Source organism: Rhinopithecus roxellana, chromosome 9 (assembly GCF_007565055.1).
Source record: "Rhinopithecus roxellana isolate Shanxi Qingling chromosome 9, ASM756505v1, whole genome shotgun sequence".
Lineage (NCBI taxonomy): Eukaryota > Metazoa > Chordata > Mammalia > Primates > Cercopithecidae > Rhinopithecus > Rhinopithecus roxellana.
In genome coordinates this window covers 109,938,150-109,962,169 of record NC_044557.1, presented here as the reverse complement: position 1 = coordinate 109,962,169, position 24,020 = coordinate 109,938,150, and the positions used below count along the sequence as shown (strand labels likewise).

Genomic DNA, 24,020 nt, shown 5'->3' with positions numbered 1-24,020 from the left:
CCTCTGTAGGGTTCATCCATCCTCCCCTGGTGGGTTCTCAGCTCTGTATGAGGGCTGATTCTCTGATGACCTTGACTCCCCGAAGCACCTTGGGTGCGGGGGAGGCCAAGCAGTGTGGGCGCGCTTTCTGTGGATTGGAAGTGGGTGGGCGCTGGAGCGGCAGGTTTGCCGACACACAGGGCTGTCCAGGTTCCCCGCCTTGGGTTCTGGGCCTGATGTGGGATCCTCTGCCCTTTCTGAGTCCCAACTCACCTGGCTGTCTCTGTGGCTTTCTCCACCAGCTCTGAGACAGTGCTTCGATGACTTTGCAGTCATCGTGCCCTTTGACTCCTGGGAGCCGCTCGTGAGGCAGCTGGGCCTCACGGACAATGAGATAAAGGTGGCCAAAGCTGAGGCAGCAAGCTCCAGGGACACCTTGTACGCGATGCTGATAAAGTGGGTCAACAAAACCGGGCGGAGCGCCTCTGTCAACACCCTGCTGGATGCCTTGGAGATGCTGGGAGAGAGACTTGCCAAGCAGAAGATTCAGGACCGCTTGTTGAGCTCCAGAAAGTTCATGTATCTAGAAGATAATGCAGACTCTGCCATGTCCTGAGTGTGAATCTCTTGAGGAAATCGGACCTTCCCTAGTTACCTTTTTTCTGGAAAAAGCCCAACTGGACTCCAGCCAGTAGGAAACTGCCACAATTGTCACGTGACCGGTACCGGACGACACTCTCCCATCCAACATCACCCAGTGGATGGAACATCTTGGGACTTTTTCACTGCACGTAGAATTATTTTTATAAGCGGAATGTGATAACAAGAACACTATGTAAATATCTAGATCATTCTATGTTTGTGTATATTTTGAGATTGGGTTTGGGATGTCCTATTGTCTTTACAGCACTTTATCCTAATGTAAACGCTTTATTTATTTATGTGGGCTACATTGCAAGATGCATCTGCCTTAACATCTACGCAGTTGATGTCCAACTTCACTTGACACTATATGATGTGAATTTTTTTCGGGGGCAGGGGGAGTGGTTCACTCTGTCTCCCAGGCTGGAGTGCAATGGTGCAATCTTTGCTCACTATAGCCTTGACCTCAGGCTCAAGCAATTCTCCCACCTCAGCCATCCAAATAGCTGGGACCACAGGCATGTCCCACCACGCCCAGCTAATTTTTTGTATTTTGTCTAGATATGAGGGGGCTCTCTATGTTGCTCAGGGTGGTCTTGAACTCCTGGACTCAAGCAGTTCGCCCACCTCAGACTCCCAAAGTGCTGGAATTAGAGGCATGAGCCCCCGCACCTGGCCTTACCTTTCTACTTTTATAATTCTGTATGTGATTATTTTATGAATATGAAGAAACTTTAGTAAATGTACTTGTTTACATAGTTATGTGAATGGATTAGGTAAACATAAACTGAGGAGATGTACAATGGGGGAAGAAGAAAAAGTCCTCTGTAAGATGTCACTGTCTGGGTTCCAGTTCTCCCTCAGATGTACTTTGGTTTCAATGACTGGCAACTTCTAAAGGGCCAGCCTTTTGAACTGGACAACCTTACAAGTATATGAGTATTATTTATATGTAGTTGTTTACATGTGAGTCGGGACCAAAGAGAACTGAATCCATGTGAAGTCCTGTGTGTGACTGGTCCCTACCTGGGCCGTCTCATTTGCACCTGTAGCCGCCATCTATGGACAGGCTGGGACTGAGGCAGACGGGTTAGATCACACACAACAAATAGGGTCTATGTCATATCCTATTTCCAGTGAATGTAGTGAACTTGAGCCCTGTTTGGGTTCACAAGAGAGAGGACAAAATCTGTCTCCCACGTCTGCCATGGCATCAAGGGGGAAGAATAGATGGTGCTTGGGAGTTGTATGAAATGGTTGCCATCTCAGGAGTAGATGGCCCAGCTCGCTTCTGGTGATCTGTCACCCTGAGCCACTGAGTTGCATTTTAGGGTACAGATTCCCTACTTGAGGAGCTTGGCCCCTCTGTAAGCATCCGACTCATCTCAGAAATATCAGTTCTTAAACACTGTGGCAACAGGACCTAGAATGGTTGATGCATTAAGGTTTTGTTCTTGTGTCCTGTTCTATTATTGTTTTAAGACCTCAGTAACCATTTCAGCCTCTTTCTAACAAACCCTTCTCCACAGTATTTCAGTCATGGCAGGATCATTTATGCAGGTAGTCATTCCAGGAGTTTTTGGTCTTTTCTGTCTCAAGGCATTGTGTGTAGTTTTGTTCCGGGACTGGTTTGGCTGGGACAAAGTTGGAATTGCCTGAAGATCACACATTCAGACTGTTGTGTCCGTGGAGTTTTAGGAGGGGGTGGCCTTTCTGGTCTTTGCACTTCCATCCTATCCCACTTCCATCTGGCGTCCCACGCGTTGTCCCCTGCACTTCTGGAATGCTCTAGTTGCTGCTACCTCCTGGTCTTTGCCTTTGCTGCGCCTTCTGTGCAGGACGCTCAGCCTCAGGGCTCGGAGGGAGCCAGTCTGGTCCCACCTCCCTTGTCCCTTCCACAGAGGCCTTCCTTGAAGATGCATCTAAAGTGTCAGCCTTATCAGTGTTTAAGATTATTCTTTTTTTATTTTTTATTTTTTTGAGACAGAATCACACTCTCTCACCCAGGCTGGAGTGCAACGGCGTGATCTTGGCTCGCCGGGTTCAAGCGATTCTCGTGCCTCAGCCTCCAGAGTAGCTGGGATTACAGGCACCCGCCATCACGCCTGGCTAATTTTTGTATTTTTAGTAGAGACGGGGTTACACCACGTTGGTCAGGCTGGTCTTGAACTCCCGACCTCAGGTGATCCACCTCTTCCTCCGAAAGTGCTGGGATTACAGGCGTGAGCCACCATGCCAGGCCAAGCTATTCTTTTAAAGTAAGCTTCCTGACAACATGAAATAATTGGGGTGTTTTGTTGTTTAGTTACATTAGGTTTTGCTATATTCCCAGCCAAATAGCATGTTATACAGGACAGCCACTTACAGTATGTCACTCATGGTTGGCGTCCTTTCATGCTTCTGCCCTGTCAAAGGTCCCTATCTGAAATGTTATAGTACAAACAATACAAGGAAGCACATTGTGTACAAAATACATATGTATTTATGAATTCATGACCAAATTAAATATGAAACCTTATATAAAAAGGTGTGGTTTTTGTCTCCCGCCCCCCAACCTCCCCTCCTGTGAATCGGCTTTTGAGTGACAGGAGGTCAGGGCTGTGCTCCTGCTGGGACTCCTTCCTTCCTCCCTCCCCTGTTTTCAGGATTGGCCTGCTGGGGGTGTTTTCCTGCATCCAGGAATTCTCTGGAGTTCAAAGAGCTAGGTTCCTGGGGCCTGGGATTCATACTTCCTTCCCCTCTCTCTCCTGCCTGCTCCTCCCTCTGGGGACAGGGACACCTGTCTGCTGGTCTGGTTTACCCACAGCCTCCCAGGAGGGTTCTCTGGGCTGCCGGGTTGCATCTGGTTCCGACAGCTCTTGGGCAAGGGGCGGTGGGTCCCTTAAGTTGGGGGGCCGGCCCTGTTTCTCAGGGAGTCCCGTGGTCACTCTCCTACGGCTTCCTACAGCCCTGGGCCGACTTCACTTTCTCTGCCCCGGCCTTCCCTGCATCCCTACCAGGGTACCCAGGTTGCTCAGCCCTGCAGGCACCTAGACCTATTTCCCATTCCCCTTGCCCTGGAGGACCCACTCTCCCTCATCCACAGCTTCTGGGAGGCCCAGGCGTTCCCCAACGCTGTCCACCTTCCCTAGAGAAGAGGTGATGCTCCAGGCTCCCACTTCCGTCCCCGCTGCCCTGCCCGTGGGCTTTTGGGCCTCACTTCGAGCCCTGGGCTGCGCTGAGCTGCAGGGAGGCCGAGCAGCCTGTAGAGGGCAGCACACGCATGGCTTTCCAGCCAGCCGCCCTGGAGGCCGCGGAGGGGAGGCAGCCACAGTCCTGGAGGAGCCTGGGCCTGGACAACAAGGCTCCCCCCTGGGTTAGAGCCGCTTGTCCTCCAGTCGCCTGCTCTCTCTTGATGGGGATTTAACCTCTGGTCACTAGGTCCTGTCGGCTGCCTTTGTTTCGGGTTAGCTCTATACCAGGCCTAACCAGCGTTTTGCTGGAGCCCACCCCTGGGCCAGGCCCTCTCAGCTAGAACATCTTTCTCAGGCGAGGCGACTCCTGAGCTCCCAGCCCACAGCCCCACTGCCTCCTGGCTCTGCCCCTCCTCCGTGGGACTCCATTTTTACACCTAAAAAGGGTGTGGGTAGTGAAATTTGAGTCGGGGTTAGAAAACAGAAAGGGGCAATTGTGGCCCAGCTTTTGCCCCATGGGGGCTGGGAGCTAGTTTCAATCCCCCACATTCCTCCAGCCGCGCCATCCTCCTCTCTAGACCAACCCTGCTTTTCCTCCTGCTCCATTCTCCCTCTTCTCCTTCCCCTTATCCCACCCCAGCAGTAATAAGGCCGTGCCCCTTCCCCTGACCTTTGGCCCCTATTGCAGCCCCCCCAAAAACACCCACCATAAGCACCCTGTGGGGTGATCCTCTGAAGGCAAGGAAGGGAGCCTGCAGTCTCCAGATGGGCAAAGGCAAGAGTCCGGTGCCATTTGAGCCCAGAGACCAAACCCCTCTTTGCTGCCAGCCCCGGCCCCTCAATCACCAGCCCTCTGGAGGCCAGGCCCCTGTGCCACCCTCGGAGCCAGCTGGCAGGGTCAGGGCCTCCGCAGTCAAAGTACCGAGTCCTTTCTTGAAAGGCATTGAAGTCGATTCTGCAACCTCTAAATCTTCACCTCCTCATCATGGGGGCCTCTGTTTATAGAAATGTGACCTAGGCAGGGGCTTTTTCTGATTTTCATTCTTTGGAGGGATAGAGGACAGAGTGTTGGTTGGTGACTTTTTGTTTCGGTTTCAGTTTGGTTGTTGTTGGGTTTTGTTTTTTGCTAATTTTGCCCCACCCTATAAAAAGCAGTGCCACCCAGAGGCAGGGGAGGGCCCTGAGGAGCACGGGGTCGCTGTGCACTCATTCCTACTTCCTTCTCCACCTGTCCCAGCTGCTTTCTTTGGTTCCCATCTCCAAATCTGAGGGTAAAGGAGGGGTGAGGGAGAAGTTTTTTGTTGCACCAAGAGGCACTGCTTCCAGACCTGGAGCTCCGAATGACCTCTGTCCCCATTCTCAGGCCTGTGCCAGCACAGCCCCCAGGACGGAGGGATGCTGGCAGGATGCAGGCCTTTCCATGTCTGGCCTTTTGCAGCTGGACCCCGGGATGTAGAAGCCTTGAGTTGGGCTCTGAAGGCTCAATTTCTACCCTGACTTCTCCAGTAAGGATGTGAGTAGACTTCGTGTGGAAATGTCCACAAAACAAATGCAACACTCAAGTCCATCAGTGGAAAGACATGGCCAATAGGGCCAGGACCCTCGAGGATCACTTCTGCCTCCCTGGCCAGAGCAGCAACCAAGACACACAGAGAAGCCCTCGAGGCTGGGAGGCTTTCCCTTTGACTCTAGGGCTCTCAAACCCAGAGAGAAAATGCCAGAGCTCTTTGCTCCTCCAAGCAGTTGTCTCCTGCCCTGCTTTGGGTCTGGGAACCACTGCAGGTGGTTCCCGTTCTGCTCCACAGGGCTCGGCTCCTCTCTGGCTGAGCCACGATGGCTGGTAAGAAGAGCTGCACCCTGTGGGTCCTGGTTACGTGGGCCCCCAGTCCCTGTAAGGTGGATGGGGTGATGCGGAAGAGCAGAGGGGCGAGGGCGGATGGGGACAACAGCAGCAGGGTCAGAAGAGGGTGGCAGCATCTCAGACCACAGCCGAGGAGGAAGACGGGGATGAGGAGGAGGCTGCCGAGGAGGACGGGGAGGACGGACTGTTCCAGAAGAGCCAACGCCGCTTGGGCTGCCGCTTGAGGTGGAGGTAGTCCTCCTTCTCACGCTCCTTCCGTGCCCGCTGGTAATGATCTTCCTCCTTCAGGTACCACACAGGTGGCCACCGATGCTTCTCGAAATACTCCTGGTTTTCTGGAACAGAGAACAGTGCAGTTTGGTTAGAAAGGAGGCAGAGGGACAAGAGGAGGGTGGGACACCAGCCCCACCCCACCACAAGGCCTGCAGCAGGCCCCCAGCCCAGCCCCCAACACATTCCCGTGGCCCACGGCACATAAGCCCCTGAGGCAAGCAAAGTGCCCAAAAAGTGGGGCTGAAAGTCAGCACTGGGGAAGCCGAGTTCCTTTCCAAAGACGGGAGCGATCTAACAAGGGCTGCCTGTGCACTGGGAATGAAACAGACAGAGGTGAAGGATAAGGGAGAAGGGGTAAGCGAATGTCAGCCAGCATGGTTAGGGGATGAGAGTGGAAGTGTCTGGCCAGAGCTGAGGTTCGGAGGGGGAATATGGAGTCAGGGCACAGCAGGACACAGCAGCAGACCAGAGGAACGGCTGGCCTTATTCTGCAGGGTATGGGGGGCCATGGAAGACTACTGTTTCAATGGAAGGTCTGGAACCAGGGAGTGATGCTATTGGACCTGTGCTTTAGAAAGAAAATGCTAGGCTGGGTGTGGTGGCTCATGCCTATAATCCTAGCACTTTGGGAAGTTGAGGCAGATGGATTGCCTGAGGTCAGGAGTTTGAGACCAGCCTGGGCAACATGGTGAAACCCCGTCTCTACTAAAATACAAAAAAATTAGCTGGGCATGGTTGTGGGTGCCTGTCATCCCAGCTACTCGGGAGGCTGAGGCATGAGAATAGCTTGAACCCAGGAGGCAGAGGTTGCAGTGAGCTGAGATTATGCCACTGTACTCCAGCCTGGGTAACAGAGCTAGACTGTCTCAAAAAAATAAATAATTTTTTTTTTAAAGGGTTGTAGTAGTGAAAAGGAGAGATCGGGGTGAAGACTTGGCAGCATGCAGCAAAAACATGGAGCAGGGAGGAGGGTCACGGCAGTGCGGAGGGAGCCCAGAGAGGTCCCCATGGAAAGAGTGGCAGACCCCTCAGGGAGGCCAGGGATGCCCCTCCCTGGAGGCTGTGCAGTTCCTGTTGAGCTCTAGGGCCTAAGAAATTAATCAAGAAGAGACAGGAGGCCTCGGAGGATGCCCAGACCTGGGTGGTCCAAGCTGTGGCCTGTGCCCATTCCTGGGTTGTACAATCAATTTAGTGGGCCATGAGCATGATTAAAAAGATGTATATATTTTCCTGTATGTGTCCTGGGTCACAAGATGAAATGTGTTTCTTATTATGGTATTCTGTCCAGAAAAGTCTGAAATCTACCAACTGTAGTCCAGTGTCCTCTTCATACCTCTGAGAATGAGAAGCCAGAGAGGCAGGGTGAGGAGCCTCCAGGCCAGCGCTTTTCCTGGGGCCCCTTGGCTTGGCTGGAGGCTCCTTCGCAGGCTGCTCCCAGACCCAAGGTCAAGGATCACTGGCAGCCTCCGGGTCCCTGGGATTACGTGGGAGCTGTGGACCCCTAAGAGGAGGGCAGCAGGTACTGCCAGGGCTGGCCCTGATGCTCACCTGGGGACATGGCCTTCATGTCTCGGGGGAACTTGCGGCATACGTTGTTGTAGTTGGTGCAGATGTGGTGGAGACACCAATCGGCCAGCTGGTACGCACAGTGGAACTGGGGACAGAAGGGAAGAGCATCTGTACTGAAATCCCCAGGGGAGAGGGTCTGCATGGACACCTCCAGCTGCCTTCAGAGCTGAAGCTCTGGTGCAGGGTGGGCAGAGGCCCTGCAGTCCTAGACAGCCTATGCCAGAGGCAAGGCCACACAAAACTGAGAAGGATGATGCTGCCTCAGGCTCCTTGGTGCCACCGCCAGCACCGCCATCATCTCACCTCTGTTCTGCCCACTCCCGGCATCCTCGCTGCAGACTTCAGAGCCCTATGTGGTGGCTTCATACTGCATCTGCCCTCCTCAGATCTCACCCCACGTGACTTCCCTCTCCTCCGCATCCAGGACCAAGGCAGCCTGTACCAAGGCACTGACAATGAGCTGAGGGAGCTGCCTTCCCAGGGGTGTCTGCAAGCCCTGCGTGAGCCATGCTTCCACTCCACACGCTAATCTTTGGTGACTGAATTTCTGGCACTGTGAAGGCCAGTGTGAGAGATTTGGCTTGTCTGTTTGGGATTAAGGGAGTGGGCGGTTAATTTCAGATGGAGAGTCCTCACTGCCCCTTAAATGACCTCAGGCAGGCAGCAACCATGTGTAAGCCTGAGCCTGGGGTTCCCTCCCCAGCCCTACTGCTGCCTAAAGTCTCATCCCTTCCCTGCTTGGCCAGCTCCCCTCCGGGTACATCAGGGAGTTCCCCAGCTGCTTCCTGGCATGGAGGAGGAGATGGGCTCTGCACAAAGAGCCCAGTCCGATGATAGGTTCTCCCACATACACTGCCTTCCACCCCTTCCCATTCACAGCCAATGGGCAGGCAGAGTGTAGAATTGAGACTGTTGTAGATTCCCTCCCCTGCCATGATACCTGAGCCAGTTCCAGGAACACAAGGACGTCCCCATCGATGTCCACCATCATCTGGGTCGCTTCCATCAGCCCGGTCACTGTGTACTGCTCTGTGACACACACGGCCACCAATCAGCTGAAGAAGCACATGACCTGCGCTCACCCTGTCCCCCCACGTCCCCCAGCTCACTTCAGGGCAAGGAAAACCAGGGCCCGGGCAGGTCCTCACAGGCCTGGAAAGGCCTCAGGCTATGAAGTCTGCTGCCACCAGGGGGACCCCAGGGAGGAGAGCAAGACCTCAACGGGGTGGGGTAGGAAGAGTAGGAGGACATTAGAATTATCTTAAGAGGATTTTTCAAACTACGTATGTCCCGAGACATAATCTGATACAGGAAGGGTCAAACTTCCCAACAGAACCAGCCTCTGATAGCAAAGGGAGAGTGTGTGAAACCTCATGTCTGCTGATCACAGAAAAAGGCTGAGAACTGTGAGTGAGAACTAGGAGTTAAGTTTAGTTGTTTGCTTTAATTTACATTTTGTAACGAATTGTGTACTAACCTTGCATTTTAAGTTAAAACATTTATATTGAAGAAGTAAACACCCTTGGTTCTGAATTTTAATTAGAAGCACCAGTATAAACTCATGAGGTATCTTATCTTTAAAAACATCAATATCTTTCCCAGCTCTGCCCACAGAAAAGCCCTAGAAACAACAGTCTTCCCAGTACAATGAGCATTCCTAGTGCACACAAATACCAGTTCCACTTCTAACACAAGAAACCAGGACTTCCTGGAGAAATGGCTGATTCCAGGTCTAGGGCACAGAACGTTCAAGAGGAACCTAGAACATCCCATCATTCCAGATACAGAGGAAGCTCGTAAGACTCGAGCCAAGCCAAAGAGTGCAGGATTTGAGCTTCAGTGAGGATAACTGCAATTAACTGAAACCAATCAAGAATGTTCAGATCTAAGAGATCATAATAATACTTCAAAAACAAACAACCAGCCAGGCATGGTGGCTCACGCCTATACTCCCAGCACTTTGGGAGGCCAGGGCGGGTGGATCACTTGAGGCCAGGAGTTTGAGACCAGCCTGTCCAACGTGGTGAAACCCCGTCTCTACTAAAAATACCAAAATTAGCTGGACGTGTTGATATGTGCCTGTAATCCCAGCTACTCGGGCGACTGGGGCATGAGAATCTCCTAAACCTGGGAGGTGAAAGTTTCAGTGAGCCAAGATCATGCCACTATGCTCCAGCCCAGGTGACAATAAGACTCCATCTCCAAAAATAATTTTAAAAAGTAAAAAAAAAATGTAAAAAACCATACTGTAGTGTTTAATGACACACACTTAGATGATAAAACTATAAAGTAAAGTAAGGAAATACACCCATAAAAAGTAACATAAAAAAAAGGAGTACTAGGCAAAGTGCTTCCTCTTAGGGAGGAGAGAGGAGTCTGTGAGAGAGGAGGGAGAGGCAGAGGACTTCTGGTGGCCGGCAAGATTCTAGTTCCTGACATAGGTCATGATTAGAAAGGCATTTTGCTTTATAATAATTCATTAAACTAGTCCAGGCTTGATGGCCCATGCCTGTAATCACAGCACTTTGGGAAGCTGAGATGGGAGGATCACTTGAGGCTAGAGTTTAAGACCAGTTCAGGCAACACAGTGAGACCTCATCTCTGCAAAAAATTTAAAAATTAGGCTGGGTGCCGTGGCTCACGCCTGTAATCCCAGCACTTTAGGAGGCTAAGGCGGGTGGATCACTTGAGGTTAGGAGTTCAAGACCAGCCTGGCCAACATGGCAAAACCCCATCTCAAATTACAAAAATGGGCTGGGTGTGGTGGCGTGCACCTGTAGTCCCAGCTACTCAGGAGGCTGAGGCAGGAGAATCGCTTGAACCCAGGAGGCAGAGGGTGCAGTGAGCCAGGATTGCACCACTGCACTCCAGCCTGGGTGACAGAGTGAGACTCTGTCAAAAATAAAAAATAAAAATAAATTTAAAAATTAGCTGGGTGTGATGAGGCAGGCCCATAGTCCAAGCCACTTGGGAAACTGAGTTGGGAAGATCATTTGAGCCCAGGAATTGGAGGCTGCAGTGAACTATGATCAGGCCGCTGCACTCCAGTCTAGGTGACAGAGCAAGATCCTGTCTCTAAAAAAAACATAATAACGATAATAATTCAGTAACCTGAACATATTAATGTGCTTTTACGTATTTGTGTTCTACTGAATAAAAGTTTTCAGCTTGAATTAATGGCCTCACAGGAAGCATATCTCACAAAACTTAAACCATCGCCAATTATATCAAACTTGGCATCTTCCACTGATCCTTAATAAGGCAGATATAAACATTTTTGTATATGTTCCCTAGTGTGTATCGATAATTTCAAGAAAAGTTACTTAACATTATTTTCAATAAGCCTTTCCACGCAGCAGTCCAGTTTAACATTTTTAATGACTACCATGTGAAAACTGCCTGTGTGTGCTTAACCAACGGTTTTTCTCTGACTTGCTTCTAACTGCCTGCCATGATGAAATGAACCTCTAGAAATAACTTTGTGCATTTTTCCCCTTTGGGTCATTTCTCTGGAGACAGTCTTTTAAAAGTGGAATTATTCCATCTAGGAATTTGAAGTTTTATGTGCTCTGGGAAGATCACATCATTTTTTCATGGACAGCAATAAAAGATACACTGTTGTAGCTGGGATCTTTAGAAGCCTCTCTTACTATCTGCCCCAAAGTCCCCTTTATCCCCTTCTGGGGACCCTGGATTCCCTCTGCAGCCTCTGCTCTTAATATTCTGGTTCTGATCAATGATTTCTGCCTTCTTTCCATAACCCAGCCCCACCTCATCATTCATTTTTCCTTAGAGGATTGCTGTTTTCCCTCATATCCGAACCCCGATCTTGATCATCTGCCTGGACCCCAGCAGCTCTGACACTGGGTCCTTCCCTGAACCTCAACTCAGTATGTGAGGATCTGCTCTCTGCCCCCCAACCTATGCAAGAATATTAACCTCGGCATCAACACCAGCACTGGTACCCATGCCACCACCACCACCAACTCAAATGCCAACTCTAACATGAACAAGAGCCGTCTGCCTGCTTGGGTCTCTGGCCCCAGGCTCCCTTCACCCCATGAGTACCACTTCTCTTCCCTGGCTCCTTGGACCCCAACTGCCTGCTACCAGCTTTCCCCCATGACTCAGTTCTTGCTCCACCTCAGAGAGCCCCTGGGATTGGTCCACACTAAAAGCTGAGCTCCAGCTCGCACAATCCATGCAGGGACTAAGGAGTGGCAGGGATGTCTGTGTGCTGTTTCAGAAGGAGGAAGAGAAGGTGATGTCAAAGTTAGGGGAAGAAGCAAAAAGGGCAAAAGAAGAAGAAGGAAAATGAAAGGAAGAAGGAGGAGAACCACAGGGCAGAAATGTGGGAATTGTGTTCTATTCTTTTTTGACTTCTTAAGCTTGTCCAAGTGAAGTCAAGCAAAGACCATAAAGCACTGTCATGGTCCACTTTTTGTTTGTTTTTGAGATGCAGTTTCGCTCTGTCGCCCAGGCTGGAGTGCAGTGGTGCAAATTCGGCTCACTGCAACCTCCACCTCCCGCGTTCAAGCAATTCTCCTGCCTCAGCCTCCCAAGTAGCTGGGATTACAGGTGCCCACCACCAAACATGGCTAATTTTTATATTTTTAATAGAGACGGGGTTTCACCATGTTGGCTAGGCTGGTCTTGAACTCCTGGCCTCAAGTGATCTACCCGCCTTGGCCTCCCAAAGTGCTGGGATTACAGGCATGAGCCACTGTGCCCAGACTTATGTTCCATTTTGTTGGGCTGAAATCACCTTTGGAGAGAGCCTCTCAGGTGACCCCATCAAACAGGCCCCGCACACACCCTTCTTCACTCTATGTCCTCATCCAGAACTTTGTGCCCATTAACAGATTCCATTTCATGTATGCTTAGCCCCTTGGACATCGGCTTGTCCTCCAGGAGGAGAGAGGTAAGAGGAGAACATCACACCTTGGGGTTTCCCTGGCCTCTCCCGCGGGGAGGTCCCCAGGCGCGCTGCTTAGTTACCTGTGAGGGCAACCAGGTGTGGCAGGCAGAGACGGTTGGCTAGGATGATGAGCTTCATGTCATCCAGGTCGGGGCTGGAGGTGAACATGCCCGTGTAGAGGTATTCCAGCACGGCCCGCATGCAGCTCTTGCTTGTGTAGGGAAACACCACCTGGGGCGGGAAGTAGTGAGCGGATAGCAATGAGGTCCTGCTTAGGAGAAGAGGAACTCAGCCCTGAGAAACGAAAGAGCTCTGGCCCTCATACCCGGGCTCCCTGAGACAGGCAGCCTTCCCTGTGCTGTGTGTGTATCTGCTAAGAAGACCCCAACATCTGGCCCCTAGAGCGACAACCTGTGCCGAGCCCCAGTTTGCTTACAGCACCAGAGTACAGGACTCTACTATCATTTATGTGTTTATTTTTAGAAACAGGGTCTTGTTATGCCATCCAGGCTGGTCTTGAACTCCTGGTCTTAAGCATTCCTCTGGCCTCAGCCTCCTCAGTGGCTGGGACTATAGGCACAAGCCATGGCGTCCAGCTTCTAAATTCTTCCAAAGGGACCTGGATACTACTCACTGGCACCCTCTGGAAGCCGCTCTTGCTCGTGGGATGCTTGAAGGAGGCCTTCTGGTCACCTCAACCTACACCCCAGCCCCTCCCATCCCTGCAGGGAACAGAAGTGGGATACAGAATAAGTAAGACCCATGGCAGCTGACTTCTTTCTGTCTGCTCAAAGCTGCTGCTTTGGGCCTCCAGGATCTCTTGAGAGCAGCGCTGCAACACAAACTGCCTTCACATCAGGCTCTCCAGGCTGTGCTGGGAACTGGCTAGAGCTTTAAAGCTGGCGTCTATAGTACCGAGAAGTGCCTGGGGCTGGCAGGCCCCTGGGGCCTGTAAGAGTTCCTAGTCTCACATTTTGTATATCCAAATCCTACTCCCACTTCAGAGACCAACTCCCACAGCTTCCACTTAGCCTTCCTTAAGTAATTCCTTCCCAGAAATCTTAGAAAATGCACACTCCCCATCACGGGATGTGATGCAGCCTCGTGCTTGGTTCTGTTTTTCATTCAAGCCTTTGGTGAGCACTTCCTAAGAGACTGGCGCTGAGAGGGTTTTTGGCAGAAGGAAAAAAACACGCGCGCTCAGAAGCAGTTACAGAACAGCAGGGAAAACTGTGTGGATGTTCAGAACTCCACGCGCCTGCAAGAAGTAGAACCTCGTTAACTACAAGGTTCGACACTCAGTGATGGGCAACTGAGGTCCAAGAGTTCAGAGCACACCAAGGGCTACTGCCCAGGCTACTCTGCTTGGAATGGAAGAGAGACGAAACCTAAGAGAATATTTCTAAGGACACATTGATAGGCTTCTTCCAACCCTAAGTTTCCAGTCTAGGTACATGAGAAAGTGGTGGCATCATGAGAGCTGGAGGGGCACTGATTAGAGGGGCAGGTGGTTCTACTAAGTATGCTTTTCCTTCCCTTCCTTCCTCCCTCCCTCCCTTCCTTCTTTTCTTTCTCTCTCTCTCTCTCTCTTTTTTTTTTTTTTGTGTGTGGAGATGGTATCTGTGTTTCCCAGGCAGGTCTCAAACTCCTGGGCTCAGGCAATCCTCCCACCTCAGCCCCTCAAAGTGCTGGGATTACAGGTGTGAGCCACCGCCTAGGCCTATTTTCTGTATTTTGATGCTTTGACAACTAAAGCCTTGCTGGCCCTATAGGGACTGCCTTCCCCAGGGCTGGCCAGGTCCTAGAGACAGTGAAGGAGTTGCCTGCAAGCGTGCCTTTCATATGCAAACCAACCAATCCAGAGCCCACAGTCCACCACCTCCCCTATGGGCTCTCACATTCCAGGCCACTATTCCCCTGCCCCGAATCCCCCTAGAGCCAGGTGACAGACAACGAGAGACAGCCCCCAGGCCCCAGAGCCTGCTAACATTATTCAAACCAACTAATCCCAAACCTGATCAACCTGCCTCGCCCATTCCCTCCCATGGAAACCCTCTGCCTCCTGACTGACCCCAGAGCTTCCCCATGTGACCCCCAGCCATGGTGGTGTGGCATGCCCCGTCTTCTTGGGATCTGTAACAAGTTGTCTTATCAATGACAGCCATCTCGCAATCTGTGGGCCTCTCTATACCTCGATAATAATAAAACCTACCTTTTAAAACAGTGATGGATCCAGTTGTTTCAAGTGGGTCAGAGAGGCAGTAAGGTACAATGTAAAGAGCCAAGGAATGGAAGTCCTGAGTTCAAGTCCTAACTCTACTTTCAACTTCATACAAGTCACTTAACTTCTCAGGGGCTCCCTTTCCTAAGTATATGGTAGGAGCGGCACATGTGTAAGTTGTGTGTGAATTCAATGAGATGATGAACCGAAAGTGCTTTCTAAACTCTTACGTTGAGGTGTTAGTGTAATTCCCTCTCCTGGTGTATTGCATAATCCTTAGCTCCAGGAACCACCTCATAAACCTCTCTTGGGCCCATCACCCTGTGGTTAGCACAAAGTCAGTGATGAAGAAAGTACCCTGAATGGCAGTGCCTCAGATGTAAAGGGTGCCAATGTCTCACTCCCTCCTTCCCGCTTTGTGTCCTCAGCCTTACCTCCCGGGTGGAGCTCTCCACAAATGGCCCCCCGAACATGGCAGCCATCCAGTCACAGCTGGAAATCAACAGGGGCTTGTGGGCGCTGATGGTGCCATCATCCAGGATGAAGGTCACATCTGTCCAGAAGAAGCATCACAGGAGGACCGATGAAAGAAGGTGGGAGAATGAGCCCCAAGGGGAGCCATGGAGCCTCCTACTAAACCCAGAAGATTCGGGGCATGTAACAACCCCACTACCAGCTGGGGAAAACCAGGCTTCAAGAGCATGGCAGCCGCAGCTCCAGGACACCAGGAGCTAAGACCGACAGGCAATGCTAATAGCACCAATGCAGAACCCCCTCGCCTTCCAAGCATGTTTCATACCTGAGAAGGTGCCTTTTGCCAAACACTCCTTAACCCGGTTGGTCCGACGGACATGGAAGGCCTTGGTGATCTCCTGGTTCATGAAGGCCTCATTGTTGAGAATATTGGCCACCATCATGCGGAGATCAAAGACCTCGAGCAGCTCAGCAATGTGGGCAATGTGCATGAGGTCACGCTCATTCTCGTCCAGCTCCCCCGTGTACAGGTACTTGAGGACCGCCCGGAAGGGCCCCGGCTGGATGGAGTTGTCCATCTTCACCACCATCATCAGCCGGGATTTGTAGGTGAGAGGATCTTCTGCCATCTCTTCCTGGATGCTCACAAAAGCTCGGCTCCAGGAAGAGAGCACACGACCCCTGCCCGGCAGGTACCCTGTTCCGTTGCCCCGTAAGATCCCGTCGCTGGTGGAAGCACGGAGGCCAGCAGGACCGGAGCCCCCAGCCTCATCCACGCTCTCGCATACGTCAAAGCTGGCTGCTCGGAGCAGGAAGTCTCGCCCATGGTGGTGGTGGTGATGGTGGTGGTGTTGATCAGGGTGGCCCTGGTGGTCCTCTGGGCAGGCGCCCCCTGGCCCCGAGGGGCCCCCCAGCTCCCCCTCACTCAGGTCCATGAGGAACAGGTCATAGAACTTGGAGGAAGAGGTGGAGAGGTAGATCTTGTGGGCAAAGATGCGCACCCGCTCCTGCAGCACCAGGATGACGTCCGCGCAGAGCGGGTCCTCCAGGAGGTGGGCGGGGCACTCCTCGCTGCTGGAGGGGGGGTCGGGCACCACGATGATGGGGGGCGGTGGCTTGGGGGGTAGGAAGGGTGCCTGCAGCAGAGGCCGCTGCACGTTGCGGAGGTGGGACTTCCAGAACTGCAGGTGGCGGCGGGAGATGAGTGCAGCTCGGATGGCGTTGTCAAAGACGTCCTTGATGCCGAACTGGGCCACCACGCTGGTCTCATAGTAGGGGATGCCCAGCTCCTTGGCCACCTCCCGACCCTTCTCTGGGGGCAGGATTTCGTTAGGTTTGATGGGCCTGGTGGGTTCAAGAAGGAAACCAAGCTTGTGTTGGTGGTGGAGAGAGGCTGCCTGTTCTTTCACAGGCTGGAGGGACTCTGCTCAGGATCTGGGTGCCAGTCCCTACCCACTCCTGCCCTGCTCTGTCTGGCCAAATCCCATCAAGCTCCTTCAAGGTCCACCCCAAGCCCTCCTTCTTCCAGAAAGCTTTCCCTACTATGCCAGGCCCCAGTGACCGCTCCAGTGCAAAGTCGTGACAGCACTGCCTCTCTGGCAATTAGCAGGCAATGCTTCACATGGATATTTAACATGCTCACATATTTAGTTTATCCCTCAGCAAAATTATAGGACTTTTTCATGCAAATATCACCTCTTCCTCTTTGTCTTTCTTCATGGTGTTTTACACAGCACTGCCCATACCAGAGGTGTGCAACAGGTCTATGAATGAATGAATGAATGAGCATGCTTGTTGACTCCCGATGCAAGCTTGCTCCAAATGGAGGGAGAGACATAAGGCTCAGTGGAATTCCCCCAGGGCTGAGCAGGGAGCCATGGTGAGGTATCCATCCCTGTTTGTCTCCTTGGTACCAGCACCTCCTACCTAGCCAAGGGTCGCCTAGCCCTGTTGACAGCCTCCAGGTCAGCGTAGCGCAGGTCCAACTGGCAGCCCACCAAGATGACAGGTGCTCTGGGGCAGAAATGCTTGATTTCTGGGTACCACATGGTCTTGACATGGTGGAGGGAATTGGGGTTGGCAATGGAGAAGCACAGAACCACCACGTCCGATCTGCAGGTGGGAGAGTAAGGTTACAAGCAGAGAAGCAAGCAGTAGCTGACCTGGTCCTGGAACGTCTGTCCCACCCCAGCCCCATACACTCCCACACCTGGTTTAGGTATCTGCTCACGTGCTCTTACACAAAACGTACAATTACAATACCTCCAATTTATGTGGCATTTTAGAGCTCAAGACTTGTTTTGGCCTCACAGCTATCTTGTGAGTTAGAAATGGCCATTTTTACCACTTCCAACTGAGAAACATCATCTCAGAGCTACTAGGCACAGAGCTGGAACTCAATCCAGGCTTCCTGATCCAAGGCCCAGGCTCCCTTCACTGCCCCAGCTGCCCCAGCCCCCATGAGGCTCTGCCAGAGCTGTTTTCTCCACTCCTTCTTGCCAGCCAAAATTTCACAGAGGTGTTTGGTTCCTGGGAAAAGCAGGAAAAAACCCACCCTGTTGGTTCTCTGCAGGCGGCCAGAGGCCTTCCCTACCTCCCATAAGCAAAGCGACGGTCTTTGTGGTGGTCTCCAAAGGTGTCCCAGAGGCGCAGAGAGACGCTGACATCATCTACCACGTCTCGGGAGCGTTCCAGCACCTGGGACAGGGGAGGAAGAGTGGGACTCAAAGGCAGCAGTTTTGGGGTCCTCTGTGTGCCAGCTCAGGATAGGCGCCGGCTGACACCTGGAGGCTCCAGACAGCACCGGGGATGGAGGGACAGGGCCGGCATCACCCACTATGCATCCTGCACAACTTTCATCCACATGAAATCTACATAGAATCAATAACAAGCGTGGCCTCCAAGCTGACCAGGAGTGGAAGAGACCCTAAGCAGGTGGAAGAGACCCTAAGGGGGTGGAAGAGACCCTAAGCAGGTGGAACAGAACCTAAGGGACGACTATGGGTGTGGAAGGGGCCTCTTCGGGAGCTGACCCTTGTTCCTCATTTTCCCTGCAAACTGCATGTTTGGGAGCCTCTGGTCTTTCACTATCAGCTGCCAGCTTCTTTGCTTCTCTCGGCTTGTATCTCTTCCAAGTCCCAGTCCCCAGTGCTCCCCATTACTTAGGGATGTGACTACATACAATGCAGTACCCCAGACAAAGCTGGAGTCTCAGGCACCAGTTCAGTCCCTGAAAACACAACCAGCCAGAGACGCTCCCCTGGGGCAGGCTTGGCTCAAACCTCTCTCCAGGGGCTCCTTCCTCTTCAGCTGCCCCTACCCCACCCTGTCCCACCCCTGCAGGGCTCCTGTGAGCTCTGGAGATACCAAGCTGTGCCTCAGGAAGCCCCCAAGCCCAGACTCATGGCTTGGACCCCCAGCCAGGTAGCCCTGCAGCCTTACCTCCTGGCACACACGATATTGGTCGATGGCCCACACTGTGGGCACATGCGTGGCCAGCAGCTGGTACTGGGTGAGGGTGGCATTGCAAGCACGGGCACAGATGAGCCTAGTCTTGCCCACGGCGTTGTCCCCCACCACAACGCACTTGATGGTCTCTACGTTTGGCCTTTCATAATCCATGTCAGAATCCATTAAACGGGACCTGAGGGAGAGGAGGGAGGCGGTCAGGATGGCACGGCATGCCAGCTCGCCATGGGCCAGGGCCAGCACCCGCAGCTCTCCTCAGTCAGGCTGCCCTTCTGCAAGCCCCGGAGCTGACAGGAGGAAGAAGGGGCGGGCAATGTTCTGGGCAAGAGCTCTGCGAGGGTCCAAGAGGCCAGAAGCCCATTCAGGCTGAGAGGAGCAGTGCCACCAGATGGGCCGCCTGTCCCCTTCCTGCTCCCACCATCCTCCAGCTGTGCGTCTGGATGGAGGAGACCTTCACGAGATCACCAGTGGGGCCTGCCGAGGCCCTGCCCTGTCTCCTCTCCAGAGAGGGCAGCTCACTTCTCATCTGCTCTCCTCTTCCTTCCCCAGCAGGGCAGTGGCAGCAGAACAACAAACAGCTGAGAGAAGCAGAGTCGGCCAGGTCCCCACCCCTTCCCAGCATGCCTGGGGGCAGAGCACTTTAAAATTTAATGGACTTGTCAGAACTGGGCAGCGGCTCTCCCGGCCTCCACTCCTTCCCTCGCCCTCTCTGGTGGTGGTGGATTTCCAAGCCCTAGCCTGCCTAAGTGCATCCTTCAACCCCAGACCCCAGCCCCCTTTATGGAGATGCAAGAGTTTTTCCTCCCAGCCTCTCTGGGATGGGGAGGTTCCTGGATGCACCTGACCAGCCAGGGGCCTCCCTTTCTCTACTCTGGGTCTGTCCTGTTGCCCATGTGTCATGCTCAGCTATGGGTCCAGCTTTGAGATGGGGGTGAGGGGAACCACAGGCCTGTGATGGTACAGTCAGTGGCCAATGGGCCTCTACTTCCCCGACACGGGGCTGTCCTCCCGGCACCTTGCCCCCAGCCTCAGAGAGAGTGAGATCCACCTCCACCCTCTTCTGCCCTTCCCATTCCTAGGGAGGACAATTCTCAGGCTGAAGATCCCAGGCAGCTGGCACTCCTGGGTGATGTTCACTAAACTGGCTACCTGGGTGATGGGGTTGCCAGGAAGCAAAGGATCAGAAACTTGAGCCTACATTTCTGGGCAAATTCTTGCTTCAGTTGCCTTCGATGTTGAGCAGAGAGGAAGTGGCTTGTCCACCTCCAGAGAGGGATGGCTTGAATGAACAAACAGAAAGCACTTCTGTAGTCAAATGTCATGTTAGTGTTTAAAAACCTGTCGCCAGGAGGCCCTGGCCTCGGCATCCACCCTCCTAGGATTAGGGAGCAAGGGCAGGGCTGGCATTATTAGGAAGCTTGGTTTCGCCAGCATCATCTGCCCGCCCCACTCACATTCTCTGTGTGTATGAAAGTTGTCTGGGGGGGCTTTAGCACCCAGAGTCATCCCTCCTAGGCCAAGGAAGACTGAGCTCTGAGTCCTGGAGGCTGCCCAGGCACCCTGGCTGCTGAGCCATCCATCCCAGAGCCAGGCCACCAGCAGCAACAGGGAGGCTCCATTCCTGCCGGGCTGTAACTGGATGCCAGCATGCAGGGATGCAGACCGAAATATCCAAGTAACGATAGCAACTGGGATTCGCGCGAGTGGATGCATCTCAGCAACCTAAGCAAAAAGTGCAGCAATGACTTCTCAATGAGACAACCTCCTCCTCCTTCTTGGAATGGTACAGGATCTGGACCCTTCAACGAGGTCTCCATGCAGTGCCCTCGCGGTCTCCAGGGAAACTGTATCATCCCCTGTCTCTCCTCACCCTCCCTCAGCAGAGAACTGATTTTTGTTTTTGCTTTTGTTTTGAGACTGAGTTTTGCTCTTGACACCCAGGCTGGAGTGCAGTGGCATGATCTTGGCTTACTGCAGCCTCCGCCTCCTGGGTTCAAGTGATTCTCCTGCCTCAGCTTCCCAAGTAGCTGGGATTACAGGTGTGTGCCACTATGCCAGCTAATTTTGTATTTTTAGTAGATACTGGGTTTCGCTATGTTGGCCAGGCTGGTCTCGAACTCCTGACCGTAAGTGATCTGCCCGCCTTGGCCTCCCAAAGTGCTGGGATTACAGGCATGAGCCACCGTAAGTGATCTGCCCGCCTTGGCCTCCCAAAGTGCTGGGATTACAGGCATGAGCCACCACGCCTGGCCCAGAGAACTGTTATTCTAACCATAGGCTTCCTCCTCCCAATTCTCTCTCCTGAGCTGAGGACCGGGAACCCCACTTTCACAGTTCCTGGTCTCAAGTTGAGGGATGTGCTGGCACCAGGAGGTGGCACCTGGGCTGTGGTTTCTGTTTTGTCAAGCGAATACCAAAACAGATACAATCCCAAATACAAAATATGTGCAGCTGGAGGATAAAGATTAAAACCCAAGAGCCAAAAGAACTTCTTTCTCAAGTTTCGATTCTCGCAGCATATAGGTCTGTAGACCGAAGCGGGGGAATGAGGAGGCATAATGGAGGGGTGTCGGTTCTCAAATGCAGGAGCACCTTGACAATGAGAATAATGCCAAGACACCAGCAGAGCAGTGCTGGGCCAAGTTCAGCTACTTTGTGATGAAAACGCTGGTGCACCCCTTGTGCTATGTCACCTCTAGGGTCAAGCAGGGGTCAGCCAATCAACAAGTGGAAATTGACAAATACTGTGCCATGAGTTTAGACACCAGACCTGCTGAGTTGCTTCCCAAGCTGCGCGACCCCTTCCATCCATTCCCCAGCCCCTTCAGCCATCCCCGGCTTGTCCTTCAGCTGCCTCTCCATTTATATCATCTCACCCTTTCTACCCTGTCCCAACTGCCTGACTGGCAAAGTTCACTGTCCTATCTAGGAAGGGGCAAGTCACTTCAGTTTTCTGGATATCAGTCTCCCCCTCTGGGAAATGGGTATGAAGGTACTGGAAGAGTCTCCTGAACCATGGATAATTTGTGCCAAGAGAGGCTGGGCTGAAAGGAGGTGTTTGTCTTCTTATGTAATGTGGTATTATATAATGCTAGATTGCATATCTATATGTGTAATTATATCTCTCTTTAAGATACAGACTGGCCCAACTCAGCCGGCAAAACTCTTAGTCTAATCAGGCCTGTCTTAAATGAGGATCCTATCCTGGAGACACCGTGCCAAGAGTAATACAATTTTTGCCCTAGGATGTTGCTGATGTATCATGGCTGATGTATGGTGATACAGCCCACTCACTGAGCTTCTCAACTTCCCCTCTCCCTCCGGCTCTCTCTTCTTCCGTGACTCCAGACTCTCCCTCAATTGCCTCATCCCCACTCAATCAACCTCCATAAACTATGACCTCTGCACCACCCGGCCCTGGGCATCACAACCCCCAACTCACTCCTCTTCCATGACAATCGCAAAGTCACTGGTATGTGTTCCTTCCATCCCTGTCCCATGATCCCTGTGCCCCTCTCCAAAAACAGCCTCCTGCCCACCGCTCTCCCAGCTCTTTGTACTTGGTGCAAGCCAAAACCCAAGGTGTGCTGAAATTAGCTACAAACCTCGTGCACTCCCAGTCCCACCCCCACACCCCTACACACACTCTTTGCAGAGCTCAGAAAGGGCCCCTTTCCATCCCACAGCTGATAGGAGGCTTGTTCATCTGTGGCTGCCCTAGTCTGGTTGTCAAGGAAACAACAGAATCTCCCTGGGAGCCTGGCTTGTCTCCTAGCAACCAATATCCCACATCATCTTACAAAATGGGAAAGGGAGGAAAATCCTGAAAATGAAGGTAAAATCAAGGGAGATGGGTTGGAAGGGAAAACTGGAAGGAGAAGAACAAAGAGAGAGTGGACTCCGAATTCTGGGAGGCTCCCACGGGGGTCGCTGGCATTGCAAGAAGCCCCATGCAGATCCAACAGAAAGCAAGGCCCAAAGGGACCCTGAATGGTCATATTAAAGAAATACAAGCCTAAACACGGGATAAGCCCCCTCAAACCTAAAATGTGGACACATCACCAAACACCGCCAAGGATCTCCCCAATAGTTTCACAGAACTCAGTTACATAGACTGCAATGGAGTTGAGTTCAAAGAACCAGCTCCAGAACGGCCAGCAAAACACCCCAATTCCACTGCTGTTTTGTTTTTGTTTTCTTAACAGAATCACTTCCACCACTCTGGACCGTGTTTCTTTTTTTCTGACACGCTACTCTGCACACACACAAAACAGAAATTTAAAATTTGTTAAACATCGAGAAGGGGGAGGGGCACGACATGCCGAGGCAATCAAGTCATCTTCCTTTCCCTAGAAACACCGGAAAGGATTAGTCTCCAGCCCCTCTGAACCCAGTTGCCGGAGCCAGAGCCCAGGGAAGAGTGGGGCTCAGGAAACATAGCGAGGGGCGCAGCAGGGCCGGGAGGGCGACGCGGCGCGTCTGCAAGGGCTGCTGGCCACCTCGCCATAACCGCGAGCAGCCATCTACTTACACCACTACATGTGACGGGGTGGCTTCTAGCGTGAGGAACACATCTTTTCCTGCTGAGCACACTCATTTTAGTGAAATGTCGAGGGTCCCTCCGCGCCTGCAAGTTGGGACGACGCCGGCGCCGCCGCGCTGCTGCTGGGCTCCAGCCTCCCGGCCGGCTCGCGGCCGCTCAGAAACTCCGGCAGGGCAGCCCAGGCCGGACGTGGGCCCAGGAGCGGACGCGCGCGCTGCACTGCAGCCGCTGCCCCTTCCGGATCAGCATCGCCCCGCGCCCCGGGCGCCCAATGTCACGGCGGCGCGCGGAGCCGGGCTGCGGAGGCTGCAGGCGGCGCGCAGGGGCGCCGGGAGAGGGGCGAGGCCGCCGCCGCTACGCGCCCGGGCCCGCGGCGAAGGCGCTGCCGCGAAGACACCTGGCGCTGCAGTCCCAGGGACCGCTCGCGACCTCCTTTTTTCATTCACAAAAAAAGGATAGGGGAAAAAAAAGAAAAAAAAGGGAGGGTAAAAAAGGGGGGAGAAGAAAATCGCACCCAAGACGACGGCCGTGACGGGCCCCGCCCACTGCTGCGCGCGGTTGGTGGAAAGCGTTCGGGGGGCGGGGAGGGGGCGGGCGGGAGAAGAAGGGGATTGGACGCTCCGTAGACCCCGCCCAGCCGCACCGCTCCCGCCCGCCGCCCGCGCTCCTCCGCCCCTCCAGCAGGGACGCAGCGAGGAGGGTCTCGGCTCGCCGGTCTGGGTGGTGCAGGTCCCTCCACCTGGCAAGGCGCAAAACCTCCCCGGACGCCCACGTTGTTTTCCCCTTTCCTTCGGGAGGCAGGGAAGAACCTCTGAGAGGCATCCTAGTGCGCCCTGGAAGGGATGCTAGTTGGAGGAGAACGTGTGGTTGTAAACCCAGGTCCCCACCACTTGCCCATG

The 24,020-nt window shown here is 53.1% G+C and overlaps 2 protein-coding genes across 3 annotated transcripts in view; one reads left to right on the top strand and one right to left on the bottom strand.

Annotated features, from left to right (window-relative positions):
* The window catches only part of TNFRSF10B (TNF receptor superfamily member 10b), a 51,179-nt gene extending 48,032 nt beyond the window's left edge, over positions 1 to 3,147 (top strand). For both annotated transcript variants that reach the window (XM_010365391.2, XM_010365390.2), the window contains one exon: positions 282 to 3,147. In XM_010365391.2, the coding sequence (XP_010363693.1) occupies positions 282 to 595 (314 nt within the window). In that variant the 3' untranslated portion in view covers positions 596 to 3,147. The remainder of the gene's footprint in view (positions 1 to 281) is intronic.
* RHOBTB2 (Rho related BTB domain containing 2) lies at positions 3,084 to 23,394 on the bottom strand. Its single transcript, XM_010365392.1, has 10 exons — positions 23,110 to 23,394; positions 18,552 to 18,753; positions 17,704 to 17,807; positions 17,037 to 17,222; positions 15,436 to 16,454; positions 15,071 to 15,189; positions 12,496 to 12,646; positions 8,438 to 8,526; positions 7,477 to 7,582; positions 3,084 to 5,990 (listed from the first exon to the last, which is right to left on the bottom strand). Exons 2-10 carry the CDS (start codon positions 18,741 to 18,743, stop codon positions 5,773 to 5,775), a joined length of 2,184 nt encoding a protein of 727 aa, XP_010363694.1. The 5' UTR covers positions 18,744 to 18,753; positions 23,110 to 23,394; the 3' UTR covers positions 3,084 to 5,772.
* Between the last annotated feature and the right edge of the window lie 626 nt (positions 23,395 to 24,020).

What these genes read in the sequence shown, in the direction of transcription:
- RHOBTB2 (XM_010365392.1), bottom strand. Translation starts at nt 18,743, where the DNA reads ATGGATTCTGACATGGATTATGAAAGGCCAAACGTAGAGACCATCAAG. An exon ending in CGTCGCTTTGCTTATGGGAG is followed by an intron (nt 17,223 to 17,703) that starts GTAGGGAAGGCC and finishes TCCCACCTGCAG; the next exon opens with ATCGGACGTGGTGGTTCTGT. An exon ending in ACACCTGGTTGCCCTCACAG is followed by an intron (nt 8,527 to 12,495) that starts GTAACTAAGCAG and finishes TGTGTGTCACAG; the next exon opens with AGCAGTACACAGTGACCGGG.